The sequence below is a fragment of the Anguilla rostrata genome, chromosome 15 (assembly GCF_018555375.3).
Source record: "Anguilla rostrata isolate EN2019 chromosome 15, ASM1855537v3, whole genome shotgun sequence".
In the NCBI taxonomy this organism is placed as follows: Eukaryota; Metazoa; Chordata; class Actinopteri; order Anguilliformes; family Anguillidae; genus Anguilla; species Anguilla rostrata.
Window position 1 is genome coordinate 28,360,804 of NC_057947.1, and position 12,808 is coordinate 28,373,611.

At 46.8% G+C, this 12,808-nt stretch overlaps 2 protein-coding genes across 4 annotated transcripts; one reads left to right on the forward strand and one right to left on the reverse strand.

Annotated features, from left to right (window-relative positions):
• Positions 1–398: 398 nt before the first annotated feature.
• Positions 399–8,417, reverse strand: cep97 (centrosomal protein 97). 3 transcript variants are annotated; one of them, XM_064310217.1, is made up of 11 exons: positions 8,291–8,417; positions 7,151–7,293; positions 6,443–6,601; positions 5,812–5,913; positions 5,605–5,718; positions 5,152–5,318; positions 4,505–4,669; positions 3,738–3,904; positions 2,915–3,590; positions 1,653–1,728; positions 399–1,551 (listed from the first exon to the last, which is right to left on the reverse strand). In XM_064310217.1, exons 1-11 carry the CDS (start codon positions 8,346–8,348, stop codon positions 1,066–1,068), a joined length of 2,313 nt encoding a protein of 770 aa, XP_064166287.1. In that variant the 5' UTR covers positions 8,349–8,417; the 3' UTR covers positions 399–1,065. The 3 variants fall into 3 exon arrangements, with proteins under 3 accessions (XP_064166287.1, XP_064166290.1, XP_064166288.1); XM_064310220.1 differs by lacking the exon at positions 8,291–8,417 and adding an exon at positions 8,007–8,136; XM_064310218.1 differs by lacking the exon at positions 8,291–8,417 and adding an exon at positions 7,564–8,000.
• An 84-nt stretch (positions 8,418–8,501) lies between these two features.
• Positions 8,502–12,215, forward strand: rpl24 (ribosomal protein L24). The gene is made up of 6 exons (XM_064310224.1): positions 8,502–8,578; positions 8,703–8,778; positions 9,156–9,266; positions 10,148–10,284; positions 10,510–10,573; positions 12,089–12,215. The coding sequence occupies exons 1-6, from the start codon at positions 8,574–8,576 to the stop codon at positions 12,167–12,169; spliced, it is 474 nt and encodes a 157-aa protein (XP_064166294.1). The 5' UTR covers positions 8,502–8,573; the 3' UTR covers positions 12,170–12,215.
• Positions 12,216–12,808: the final 593 nt, after the last annotated feature.

Consider the following 12,808-nt stretch of genomic DNA (forward strand, 5'->3'; position numbering starts at 1 on the left):
TCCAACTACTATTACTACAACTACTACTACCACCACTAATATTCAGGGCTGCGGGTTGAAATTCACAGACCCTTAACCTCCCCCCCCAAGTCCAGGGCCCAGGACAACATACCCAGTTATCCCCCACAACAGCAGCCCTGCTAATAATTACAATAATTGGTAGTTTTTGATTTCACAATGCAAATGGTCAGGTCTGCTGTCTATTTCTAGATTTTGAGTAGAGAACATCACACCTAAAACTGTATTTTATTGATTCATAATTTAATTAGACATTAAACAGATGAAACCAGTTAAAAATGTCCTTGCCTCTGGGGAAAAAAAACCAGTGGAATGGTTGGCGTCGCTACTGCGAGTCTACAGAACACCATTTTACTTAACAGAGGGATATTCACAACGTGTTAATTAAAAAATCGGTCAATCTTTAATATAAACTGAAACATAAAACACAAATTGTGTTGAGAGAAGACAATACAGATGCTGTATACAGGATTATGGAAATCAGCATTCCTTGTTTTACTGCTATGAAACTAAAAACTCTACCCAGCTGAGGAACTGGATCTGCTGGAGAAGAGGCATGGATGGATCAACCTGACACGCATCTGCAAAAGCAAGGTAGCCAACAAACATGAAAATGAGTTTAAACCTCAAAAAGCCAAGGTAACCCAAAACTAAGAGCTAAAACCGCAACTGCACTCTAGTCTGGTTTACATAGGCTTTGTAAGATCAACAAATAATTAAAAGAGCCAGACTATGGTGAGTACAGACAGTAGGCTAAGCCAGTGGGATTGGTTACAAGCCTGCAGGCTGTTCTACCCAGCATGCACCACAGCTGCTGATAATAGCAGAAGATGGCCTGGCTTTCCGTACAAACTCAAATGCCTGGTTTACATTATATATTAAGTCTGTTATATTGTCTATATATTTGTACAGTTCTGTCCTACAGTTGTTGACTTGGTGTGTTCATGTACCTTGCACTTCAGGTAGCATAGTTTGCATATGAGAGATGTACATATTTATACTGTGTGTGTGTTAGGGTATACGTGTGTACGTGTGATACGCCAGGCCTCATATTCCAGCCTCTAGAAGTATCTTTTGCCGTTCCGTTTCCTCGTTCCTGTTCACGCCGGAGGGGGAGTCACGCACTGCCAGTTCTGGGATAGGGGAGGGTGCCAGGGGTGTTCCTGTTCGGTCGCTGGCCCCCTCCTCGGCCTCCTCCAGCTGCTGTACAGAGGAGAGGTACTGCTGCAGGAGACTACTGTCCTGGCTGTCAGCCCCCGCGCCCTCCCCGCCCTCCGTGGCCGCCCCGCCCCCCCTGCCAGCCCGCACCGTCTCCACAGACTCTCCCGTCCCGCTGCAGAGGCTGTCCTCCAGCGCCCCCTGCGGGTCGCCTGTGGACTGGAAGCCGGAGTCGGGGAAGGAGGCCTCGCTGCAGGCCGGGTTTAGGGTGCTGGCAGCTGCGGCCTGCAGGGGGCGCTGTCCGCTGAGCTGTGACCGAGACGCGCCCTGCAGCTGCTCCTGCACAGACCGCTGCCACTCCAACACCGACTGCAGCTGCAGGGAGGAAGAGAGGGAGTCAGGTGCGAGCGAGACCGTCACCCTGTGTCTGCGCCACGGACAGACGGACGGACGGACAGACGGACAGAGACGCTCACCTGCGTCCATAGGAAGCGCACCGCCTCCTCCTGCACCAGCCTCTGCAGCCGTTCCTCCTCCTGCTCTCTCTGCATCCTGTACAGCCCAGTTCAGGTCAGTCGTGTTCGGTAGGAAGACATGGGAAATAGGGTTAATATGAGCTGCTGTATTATTTAGGGAAATGGGTTAATACACTGGAGCTAGACACACGTCACACAGAGGTTTGAGCACAAGTGTTCTCAGCTCTGGCTGTTCATGTATTGAACATCTTTTGATTTTTTCCTTCTTTTTTTATTTAAAGAGATCAGACAGTGTCCCCTCTTTATGTACTTTTTCCTCTTTATTCATACGGGGGGAAGAGGAGAGGGTTACAGATAGAGTACAGTACAGCAGATACTGTGGAGGGGAACCATACTCCGGTTGAATGAGGGGATGTGTGTATGGGTTGACAGTTGGACACTCTACAGACTGTGCCACAAGTTCTGGCGCCTGGCACTCTTACTGTGTAACCTCACAACCACTTCAAGGTCCACTCATTTGGTGTTACTCTTTCAGGCCTGGGCATATCTCAGTGTTGTGGGTTATGAGACATTGTTGTTTTTATGCATAGGACTCATGGCTTCTCTCTACAATCTGAAGAAATATCTCATTGCTGGGTCAGTGTGTACTCTGGCCTGACCGTGTGCATGGTAAGGTCGATCTGAAGCAATAGCAGTGTGCAGTGAGTGCCCTCTCTCTCATTAGTACTGTGTAATCTGCTCCAAGTTTCATTCGCTCATTCAGTTGCATTCACATGAGGTGTAAGTTTTATTTTTGTTATTCATTTAATAATTTTACAGCCTTAGAACAATTACGTCTGAATATCTGTATATTAGAATAAAGGTAGCACACATTTTCTAAATCCAACTTTCAAACATTGTTGGTTGGGGAAAGCAGAGAAAGCTTGTTCCAAATGTGAGTGAGGTGTAGCTGGGCAGGTGTGTGTGGGTGGGGGAGGTGTAGCTGGCCAGGTGTGTGGGGGGTGGGGAGGTGTAGCTGGCCAGGTGTGTGTGTGTGTGTGGGTGGGGAGGTAGCTGGCCAGGTGTGTGTGTGTGGGGGGGGGGGTGTAGCTGGCCAGGTGTGGGTGTGTGTGGGGTGGGGGGGTGTAGCTGGCCAGGTGTGTGTGGGGTGGTGTAGCTGGCCAGGTGTGTGTGGGGTGGTGTAGCAGGCCAGGTGTGTGTGGGGTGGTGTAGCTGGCCAGGTGTGTGTGGGGTGAGAGGAAAGGAGCGTGTGTGGGCCGTACCGCTCCATCTCTGCAGACAGGTGGACGATGTGCTCCTGCATCCTGCGCAGCCGGATCTCCGAGCGCACCTCCTTGGCCAGCGGGTGGAACCGGCGGGTAGAGAGGCCTCGCCACCAGGCCTGGATCCGCACCGCGGCCGCCGCGTTCCCATCGCCGAGCCCCGCGCCGAGCCCCGCCCCGTTACACCGCGCCACCACTTCCTCTTCCTGCTGGGGCTCCGCCTCCAGCACGGCGCAGTCCGAGCACGCCCCCGGGACCAGCTCTCCGTCCGTCTGCAGAGAGGGTCCGTCTGTCAGCGAACGGCGCCCCCCGTCTGTCTGCGGGTCCTGCCCGGCCGCCTGGGGCGCGTCGCGGGGGGGGTCGCGGGGCGCGAGCGGGAGGCCGGCGGTCCCGTCGGCGACGCGCCGCGGCTCCTGGGGGGCGTCGGGGGCCAGGGAGTCCGGCTCGTACGTCTCCTCCTCGCTGTCGGACTGCGCTGCGTGCGCCGGCGCTTGGGGGGGGGAGGGGTACAGGAAGGTGGACTCGGAGCACAGCAGGCTGCAGTGGAGCCTGTCCTCGTCCGTCTGCACGTCCTCCAGGTAAAGGGGCTCCCCGTGCGACGGGGGGGTGCGGCCAGCCAGGGGCGCCGCGTAGGAGTGATCGCTACCCAGCCAGCTGTTCACCTGCACCCCAGGATCTGGAAGCAACAGCAGGGGGGTGTACAGGGAGAGGGAGTCACGCGCACACACGGGCCTTCAGGGACATGGTGAGTGACAAGGTGTCTTTTGGGTTATAGTGATGTAACAGGGTGTTGTTTTTCAGCACTAGCTGCCTGTTCTCGTACCTGTGTGCTTGATGAGTGCAGGAGCCTCAGGTGTGCCTGGCCTGTTGCTGACTCCGCCCGGAAGGGCGTGGCAGGGGTGGAGCTGCTCCACGTCCAGCTGCGTGGGGCGGGGCGGGCTGGGGGAGGACTCCCTCCTGGTTTGCTGGAGCAGCTGTCTTTGGTGCAGCCTGGAGAATCAGGCACACAAACCCGTCATGGCACTGCACTCTGCAGAGTGCTGACGCCCCACCGCAGACCTGGCAACGCTCAATCGCTCAGACGCAGAGCTAATATACCGTGCGCCCCCAGGGCTATTACTCTTTGTGTTGTCATGGTAACTGAGTCCCTGTTCGTTCGGTTTGGGATTGGGTCCGCTGTGCCAGTAGCTAACTGCAGACGGTCTCTGGGCAGTTTCCAGCTGCATGTATGCCTATGGCAGGGGTACTCAAATCTGGCCCTCGAGGGTTTTCATTCTTCCCCTCTAATCAGGTAATCAGGACTGGAAGACCAGGCGAGGTAAATCTATGGCATATCAGTGGCATTAGTCAACCAATTAACTATCGGGTGGAAAAGAAAACCAGCATGAAAAACTGACCGTGAGGGCCAGATTTGAGTACCCCTGGTCTATGGGATGTACACTGGCAATCTTTCAGCTAAATTCAGGTGGTCTTGAGATAAGTGTAATATGTGTGTGAGAGCCAATCATTGGGCTGCATGGTTGAGGATTACTGTGCTCTAAATGACCAATCTCGAATGCCTGCTTTGGAGCAGACTGGCCAGCCTCCTACCTCTGCTTGTTCAGGATTTTCTCCAACTTGGCGTCCTCAGCGGACTGCAGTGCGGAAGAGGAGGTCAGGGGGCAGACGGAGGCCAGGTACTGGACCAGCTGCACATGCTGCCCTGGTCTGTAAGAGCGACCTTTGCCCTGGCTGTAGAGCCACTCTGCCTTCAGCCTGCACGCAGGGGTGGGGGTGGTGGGGGTAGGGGTGGGGGCAATGGGGCAGACAGGGGGGTACTTACAAACCCGGGAGCACACTGAAACTGAGCACATCTAAGCTGTGTAGAGATTTCAGATATGGTAGCGAAGTCTGTAAGTAGCTTCTCTTGAGTGGAGCTTTCAGTTGCAATGGATTGGTTCAGTGTAATGGACAGTGGGGATATACAATAAAGGATTAAAGCAAATCAAAATAAGATTGATCAGCCTGACAACGAGATAAGACTTAATGCATGCAAAGTAATCTGAGGCCTCCCTTCCGTCTCTAATTAGATTCCCGCTATGAGTGAATAACAGAATGTACAGACCTGAGAGTGCAACAATGAGACGTGCAGTAGACTCAAAGCGGGAGTGAAAAACAGAATCATTCTCTTGTGCAGACGCAGAGGGTGATTATGGGTAATTGCACAGGGCTGAACAGACTCCGTGTGTTACACTCACCCCTCCTTCTGCGACACCACATATCCGTCCAAGACCTTCAGGCTCAAACACCAGCTCACAATATATGGACGATAGTCATATCCAGGCAGAGAGGGCGTTGCCATGACACAGGGGTTACTCATGATTGACAGTTGCTCCAAGTCAAGCAGAGGTGCCAGGTAAGATACCTATGTTGTCCAGCAGATAAGAGAGAGAGACAGAGGAAGAGAATACACTGAGTTCACGGCTAACCTTGAGCTTATGATTTATGGGAAAGTGATCAGAGAAGAGTCGTCTGAGGTGGGTGAGGTCAGAGCGGGGAGCTCAGAGATGGGTGAGTGCAGGACCAAGGTAAGGAGAAGACGAGAGGGATGAGAGTGAAGCAGAAGGCAGGAGTAGAGAGATGAAAGGATAGAGGATATGAAGATATGTGCGACAGTGAAGAGGAAGCCGGTCAGAGGAGGAGGACGTTACCTCGTTGAGATCTCTGATCTCGTTCTCCGCGAGGGAGAGGATGGTCAGCCGCGAGGGCAGGAAGGCGGGGACAGCGCGCAGCGTGGTGACGATGTTCCCGTGGAGGAGGAGTGTCTGCCAGGGTCAGAACCAATCAAAATCCAACACCAGTGTAACTCCCATTAACACACACATCGGTGCTGTCCAACCAGCACAGGCCTCGCTCACCTTTAAGGCAGAGAGCTTGGTCAGGTCACCGATCTGGGAGATGTTGTTGTCAGACAGATCTAGATGTTGGAGGGCCACACAGGTGTTGATCTGCTCCATGACCTTCAAAGAGAGTCCACACCCATGTCAGTCTGACATTACGCAAACTTCGTCCTTGTGCCACCGTAAGAGTGACGCTACCCAGAGTCCACGCCCATTTCAGTCAACGGTCAGAGCCCACTGCACGCCCAATAATTGTGACATCACCCAGGCCTCATGTTCATGATCATTCTGGGTGATGCCTGCAAGTTATATCTCAGAGAACGGGAGGGTGTAGTGACCATGTTTGAGGGAAACTCAGGGTTTCACTCACTCACTCACGGTCTTGCCTCATTTGTCTGAGCCCAGAAGAGGTTGTGCAGCAAATTGGACTATGTAACATAACACTGGCTGCACTTCCAAACTTAATTGTGAAGAAAAGCTGTAAATTTTCTCCAAAATTTCACTGTTTGCCCTTGATCCCAGCTAAGTAGAAGGGCTTTCTATTTTGGAAAGCCAGTAGGAAAATAGTGGAGGATTAAGGTTATGCACATATATTTGTGAATAATATTCCTGTTTCCATAGCCCCAAGCAGACTGCGGACTGTTGTTACCTTTATATTGTTCCCAGCCAGGTTGAGCCACTCCAGGTGCACCAGTTCTTTCAGGCCCTCGATGTAGCCAATGCTGTTGTTGGGCAGATTCAAAACCTTAAGTGAAGTAAGCTGTGAAACTCCCATCATGCGCACCAGCCGGTTACTGGCAACTGACAGCTGGCACAGAAAAAAGAGACGGTTTCCCAGTGTGAGTGCACGTAAATTGCTGACAGTGTTACAAGACATACAGAAATGTGTTTCAGGAATACTGTTCGTCTTACAGTAAATGGGTTTAATCCCATCGCGAACAAACTGACTCCTGTAATATACAGCTGCAGCCTAGTCCTCCATAGTCTTAACTCTTCTGTGCATTATAGATAGCAAACCTTCATTACTTTTTAAAAAATTAAAAAATATATATTTTTAACCGTATATAGCAGATGTTTGCATATAGTGCAACTTAAAAGAGTCATGATGGCAATTAAGGGTCTGCATTTCTGCCACTGATCTTACACTGAGTATGAACTTCATATGTATACAACATGAAACTTACAATATGTTACTCTGTTCCTTGTCTGCACACCATTTTCTCATTTTTATTCTTTAAAATATAACATCAGGTGTCTTTGAGGCGACACTGTTTATTTGTGATGAATCAATGCGCGCTGACTCTTGAATGACTTAGACCCATCTGTCCAGTAAATTAAGACATGAAGTGAGTGGTACCTGCTGGAGCCTGTGGCTTTTCTCCAGGTGCTCCAGCTTGATGATGTGATTTCGGTCCAGAATGAGTGTGTGAGTATCTGCTGGACAGGGGAAGTTTGGCTCCAGTTTCTGGAGGCCCTGGCCTGACAGGTCCACCATTGACCCTGCATACAGTATAACACATAAAAACATTAACATCATTTCCACCGTGGATGTGTGAATACATTATATGCTTCCACTGTTTAACCCAACCCCCCCAACCCACACATACACAATATATACATATATAGAATGCCGTTGTATCATTGTTTTGCTGGTTTTCTAATGCATAACGTATAGCGACAATAGCTAACCTTTCGCACCAATGTCCACTGACAGTTATCCATGTTCGATTATAACAATAACAGTTAGGTGACAATTACGTTACAACTTACCGTTGGTGTCCAACGTCAGACTCGGTACGCCCATTTTCCCTCAAATTACGTCGATTTCTTAAATCAGAATTATTATAAACTACCTTGGAGCCTATTGCTACCTAAAGCTAACTATGCCAGATAGCTAGGTAGTCAGTAGTAAAGGGTAACCAACCTAGACGTATCCGACAAACCCATTAGCTAGCTGGCTAGTATCCTCGCAGCTAGAAGATGTGATGTCTGTCATTCCTTGCTTTTTGTTCTCGCTAATGCGGGAAAGGCGGCTATCTGGATACACCTTAAAACAAATTATGCGCTGTATATATTTAACAGTTTACTAGATCGCTAAAAAAAACAGGACAAAGACACTCGTAGAATATATTTTGTTTTATAGTATTACCTAGCTTTAGGCTACAACTTATGTGTGATGCTGGCAACATCTGCAATATTGTCGATGCACTGACCTGTCGCCTGCAACAGTAACTGTCACCATGGTTCTGTGTGATATGCTGGAAACTGTAGTTTTTATTTGACTGTTAATAATAAGGAAATTGTATGAGGCGTATCCAGTGGAACTACATAACCCATATTGCAGCGCTCTGAAATAGCTCCTGCATATTTCAAAACAAAAGTGTGCTTGAACTTACATGATGTTTCTCAGTTACAAGCAGTAAATATAAGTTCAGAGGATAAAATACAGTTCAGATCCGTAAAATATGAAATTATTAAACATTAGCCAGCGCTGTACCTTCAAACTGCGCCATTTTTGGATGGGCTCCTTCAAATTGCCACTCTGTCGCCGCCATACTTCCCGCTTGTACTACACCAAGCAACCAAACACCACACGGATTGGTCGGATATATCTACCGTTAATAATTAGCTTTAATAATTTAATTATGAAAATAAATTGAAAATGATAAGCCAACTTGTATGTATTTTGTATTAATTTTGGTTTTTTTTGTCGAATTATGAATTCGTTCTAAAATTACCCACAATTCCTCCCCCTCCCTCTTCCTTTCTCCGCTGCCGTCATGAAGTGAGTGTCTTGTGAATATCCGTGGCCATCTCAGGTTTTATTAATGAAATAAATTCGTCTGTATAATAACTACCACTTTTCCCAACATTTCGAATTAATAATCATGTTTATTTTCATGATTTAGGGTTGAACTGTGCAGCTTTAGCGGATACAAAATATATCCCGGCCACGGCCGGCGATATGCCAGGGTAGACGGAAAGGTAAGAAAACTGTCGTAACGTTGAGCAACGTTAGCCTGTCTCTGCTTTGGTTTCTTTCCACTATATAAGCCTATTTTGTCGTTCCTTGGTCAGTGTATTCCGGTACACTACTGTATTATTACAATATTACTACATTATAACTCTGTTGCACCAAACAAGAACTTGTCATAATCAAGCAGGTTATGCTGGCTAGCTCTGTTATGTTTAGCTTTGTTGCAGTTAAATGTTGGGGACGGAATCCGGGCTGAGTGCTAATGTTTATAATTATATGAAACCTAATGTAGTTAACTGCTTTTATAGATGGAAAATTCAGTAAGATATGTGCGATGTGTATGTACTAGAGAAGATAGCAATTCTTACACCCTTTATTCACACAGGTTTTCCAGTTCCTCAATGCAAAGTGCGAGTCAGCCTTCCTTTCTAAGAGGAATCCCAGACAGATCAACTGGACTGTGCTGTACAGACGCAAACACAAGAAGGGCCAGTCTGTGAGTATACATATCTCATCCTGAGGTCTACATGGGGCTGCCTTTAAAGTAAAATCTTGTGGGATGTGGTGCAAAGGTCATGGAGCTGAGTCCATATCCTAGGTCCTGCTCGTATAAATTGCTGCATCTGTGCATTTACAGCCTAAAGTGTTACCCTGTGTAATCTGTGTAGAGGGGAAATTTAATCATGAATTTGTTTTTTCCATCTTATGAAAATGTAAGGACATGTAAGGTTGCTCATAATCTGGGTTGTTAGGGTCTGTTTTTTTCAAGTGGCATTTATTTTGACATGGAGGCTGGGCATTTTGGACATGGAAGCTGATTTCTTGAGGAAAGGAAGGAAAAATGGGAGGTGTCCCATTGGCTGTGTTCAGCACATTGAGTTACATGTGAAGCGCTAAAAATTTCTTATCAGAGCACAGTTGCCTAGAGGCTTGAGTGACAGCCATCTGAGTTCTTCACAATGACAACCCACAATATGGAAAAAAAATTACTGGAAAATCACGTTGGTGATATGTAGACTTGTAGAATATTTGTGTCCTCCATGCTAACTGAATTCATTTCAGATTATTTTCAGATGTTCATTTGAATTCATTGTGATGTTTTATTATTGCTTGACATGCATAGATTGTTTTTGTGTATGTTATAACTTTCATGCTAAAGTTCAGGATCTTTTTGTAAAATGTCTGTTTTGTCAGTCAGTGTGGGAAAAGCTCCCTAGCTGGTTCAGAAAATATGTGCAATACCTTTTTTTTAACACACCACTGCTTTTTTTACCAATGTAGGGTCAGTACTGTTGTGTAGATATCTTGTTGGTCTTAGGGGCCACACACATTGGTGCTCATTGGTCCTTACTGCTCTGTTGCTTCCTGCCCTGACAGGAAGAGGTGACGAAGAAGCGCACTCGCCGTGCAGTCAAGTTCCAGAGGGCCATTACAGGAGCTTCCCTGGCTGAAATCCTGGCCAAGCGGAACCAGAAGCCCGAGGTGCGCAAGGCCCAGCGGGAGCAGGCCATCAGGTAAGGACCCGGCCCAGGAATAAATTGCCCCTCGGGTGTAAATAAAGTTTATTGAATTGAACTGAGTTACTGTAGAACTAACTGCGCAGTGCTACGGTATGGGGATTGAATGTATCCCAGAGTACTGAGACGGGGTATAAAATACTTTAGTTGTTGGGTTTTGTTTGGCTGGTGCACATCTGCATGTGTTTGGTTACACGCTGTCTTTTCTCTGTCGGTGATCAGGGCTGCTAAGGAGGCTAAGAAGGCCAAGCAGGCCACCAAGAAGCCCTCTGCCCCCAGTGCCAAGGTAAGGGTCTGAGGCCCAGGGGTGAGCGTATCACCAGACTGGGGCCGTGATCTCTCTCTGGCAATCTTGCACTGTCCATCACTGCCTCTCTTTACGCTCACACTGCACAGTGAATGGTGGATTAAAGTCAAAGGGCTCATTCCAAGCGCTTGTTTTATCCGTCCTTGTCTCCTCGGTCCTTCTGTGACCCGGAAAACGATTGAGGTCTGCCATCTTTAAGGACATTACAACCTGTTTAATGCTCCATAGTGGAGCGAGGACCAAGGACTGAGAATACTCTAGTGCAGCTTTTATGGAACTATTGTTTTTTTTCCCCCACACATGTGACTTATAGCTTAAATGATCCACCTCTCCACATCTGCCACAGCTTGAAACATAGTGGGAACACCCCTACACAAATGCACATGCTTGCTGTTCCTTTCCATTTATTATAAGGCACTTTAATCCATTATGACACTCATTCTTTAGGACTAACAAAATCCATGTTTATTATCGAAAAAGACGCTAAAAACATAGTTAAGCCTCTGTTGTGTGTAATAATATTTCTGAAGTTTTTGTTTCCCATATCATTCAGTTTGTTTTTTTACTGCATAGGACACGCTACCTTTAATGATTAATGTTAATCCCTGTCCTTTCAGGACATTGTTTAATGCTGCTGTGTGTTGGCTGTGCAGTATGTCGTCTTTAGCCTATGTTGGTACCGTTGAATGCATTTGGCAAATAACTCAGTAGTTGATTCTGTAGTAGTGGATCAAAAGTCTTGCAGGAAGAAGGTTCCAGGTTCAAGTCCTGGCTGGCCAGATCCTCTCATGGATCCTCATTGCATATTCTTCCATGTTTGCGTGGGTTTCCTCCCACAGTCCAAAGACATGTAGGCTCCAGGGCTCACTTGCAAAAGTAGATGTCAATCTCAGTGTGGCTACCCTGGTTAAATAAAAGTTAATTAAAATAAATAGTTAACACCAACCAATAATCTACTATGTGTTCACTATTATTATTGTTTCCTCAATTATTCTCTGCTCCGTGGAGTGGGGGGAAAAAATGACCTTGTATACATGTTATAAAATGGCACAAGTTTGAAATTGCACTTTGCTCTGATGATTGTAAATTGGGGTGACAGCATGGTTCAGGAACTGAGCTTCTAACTGAAATGCTGTGTGGTCAATCCTAGCTGGGACACTGTCATTGTACCCTTGAGTGAGATACTTAACCTGCATTGCTTCAGTAAATATCCAGTTGTATTCATGGATTGTATGTTAAAAAATAAAATCTGTGCAAGTCGCACTGGAAAACAATATCCTCAAAATGTCTTTGTGTAAAGTTTGGAAGGATTTCCTGAAACTGAATGTTTAGTTTCATATCGTCCTTGTGATGTTGTAAAAACATGTTATTTGGTATATTTTGAGCTTCGTGGCAGCTTCAGAATCATTTTTTTAAATAAGATATCCTGCTGGCCTCTACTGTAAGTGCAGATGTGTGATGTAACTCATCCTTGTGATTGTCTCTCTGTTGCAGGCTCCTGCTAAGACTGCACCTAAACAGAAGATCGCCAAGCCCGTGAAGATGAACGCCCCACGTGTGGGTGGAAAACGCTAAACCACAGCTTGTTCACCTGTTTTGTAATAAACATATTGGGTCTAAATTTTGGGCATGCTTTGTCTTTTAGACCAGACATTCTTAAACCTGGACCTGGACCCTGGTCTATGCTGGTTGTTGTTCCAACCACTACTGCAACTCTGAATTTTAAAAAGCTTTTCATTGATCTCTTACTTTTAAAGTTTCTTCATGGATGAATTAACCATTTGCTCAACATTAACAGAAATGGCTATGCATGCCTTAAAGAAATATCCAATGTTCTCATCCCAGCCCCAAGTTATTTTGATCAACAAATGCTTTTATTTTTTTCTGATATTGTAAATGACAAGTGGTACCTTCAGAAAAGTTGTGCAATTGATTAAATTGTGGACTGACGGGTGAAACCCTAAACTATGTTGCAGTGCTGGAATTATGGACGGCTAAATCACAAACTTAACTTGTGGGAAATCAAGAGCCAAAGGCCAATGCAAACAAAAGCCTGCATGGTGTTAAAATTGGTTAAAGGAAAACATGTATATTTAAGAAATGTTTAAACATTTTTCAGCAACCTCTCTTACTCAAGACAATGGTCATAATAAAAACCAGCATGCACATGGGGGCTCCCCAGTATTGAGTTGTTGAACCCCTGACTTGCTGGAC

What these genes read in the sequence shown, in the direction of transcription:
- cep97 (XM_064310217.1), bottom strand. Translation starts at nt 8,348, where the DNA reads ATGGCGGCGACAGAGTGGCAATTTGAAGGAGCCCATCCAAAAATGGCG. An exon ending in AGATCAGAGATCTCAACGAG is followed by an intron (nt 5,319 to 5,604) that starts GTAACGTCCTCC and finishes TGGACAACATAG; the next exon opens with GTATCTTACCTGGCACCTCT. An exon ending in GTGGTGTCGCAGAAGGAGGG is followed by an intron (nt 4,670 to 5,151) that starts GTGAGTGTAACA and finishes CCCTGCGTGCAG; the next exon opens with GCTGAAGGCAGAGTGGCTCT.
- rpl24 (XM_064310224.1), top strand. An exon ending in CAGCGGGAGCAGGCCATCAG is followed by an intron (nt 10,285 to 10,509) that starts GTAAGGACCCGG and finishes GTCGGTGATCAG; the next exon opens with GGCTGCTAAGGAGGCTAAGA. An exon ending in CCTCTGCCCCCAGTGCCAAG is followed by an intron (nt 10,574 to 12,088) that starts GTAAGGGTCTGA and finishes TCTCTGTTGCAG; the next exon opens with GCTCCTGCTAAGACTGCACC.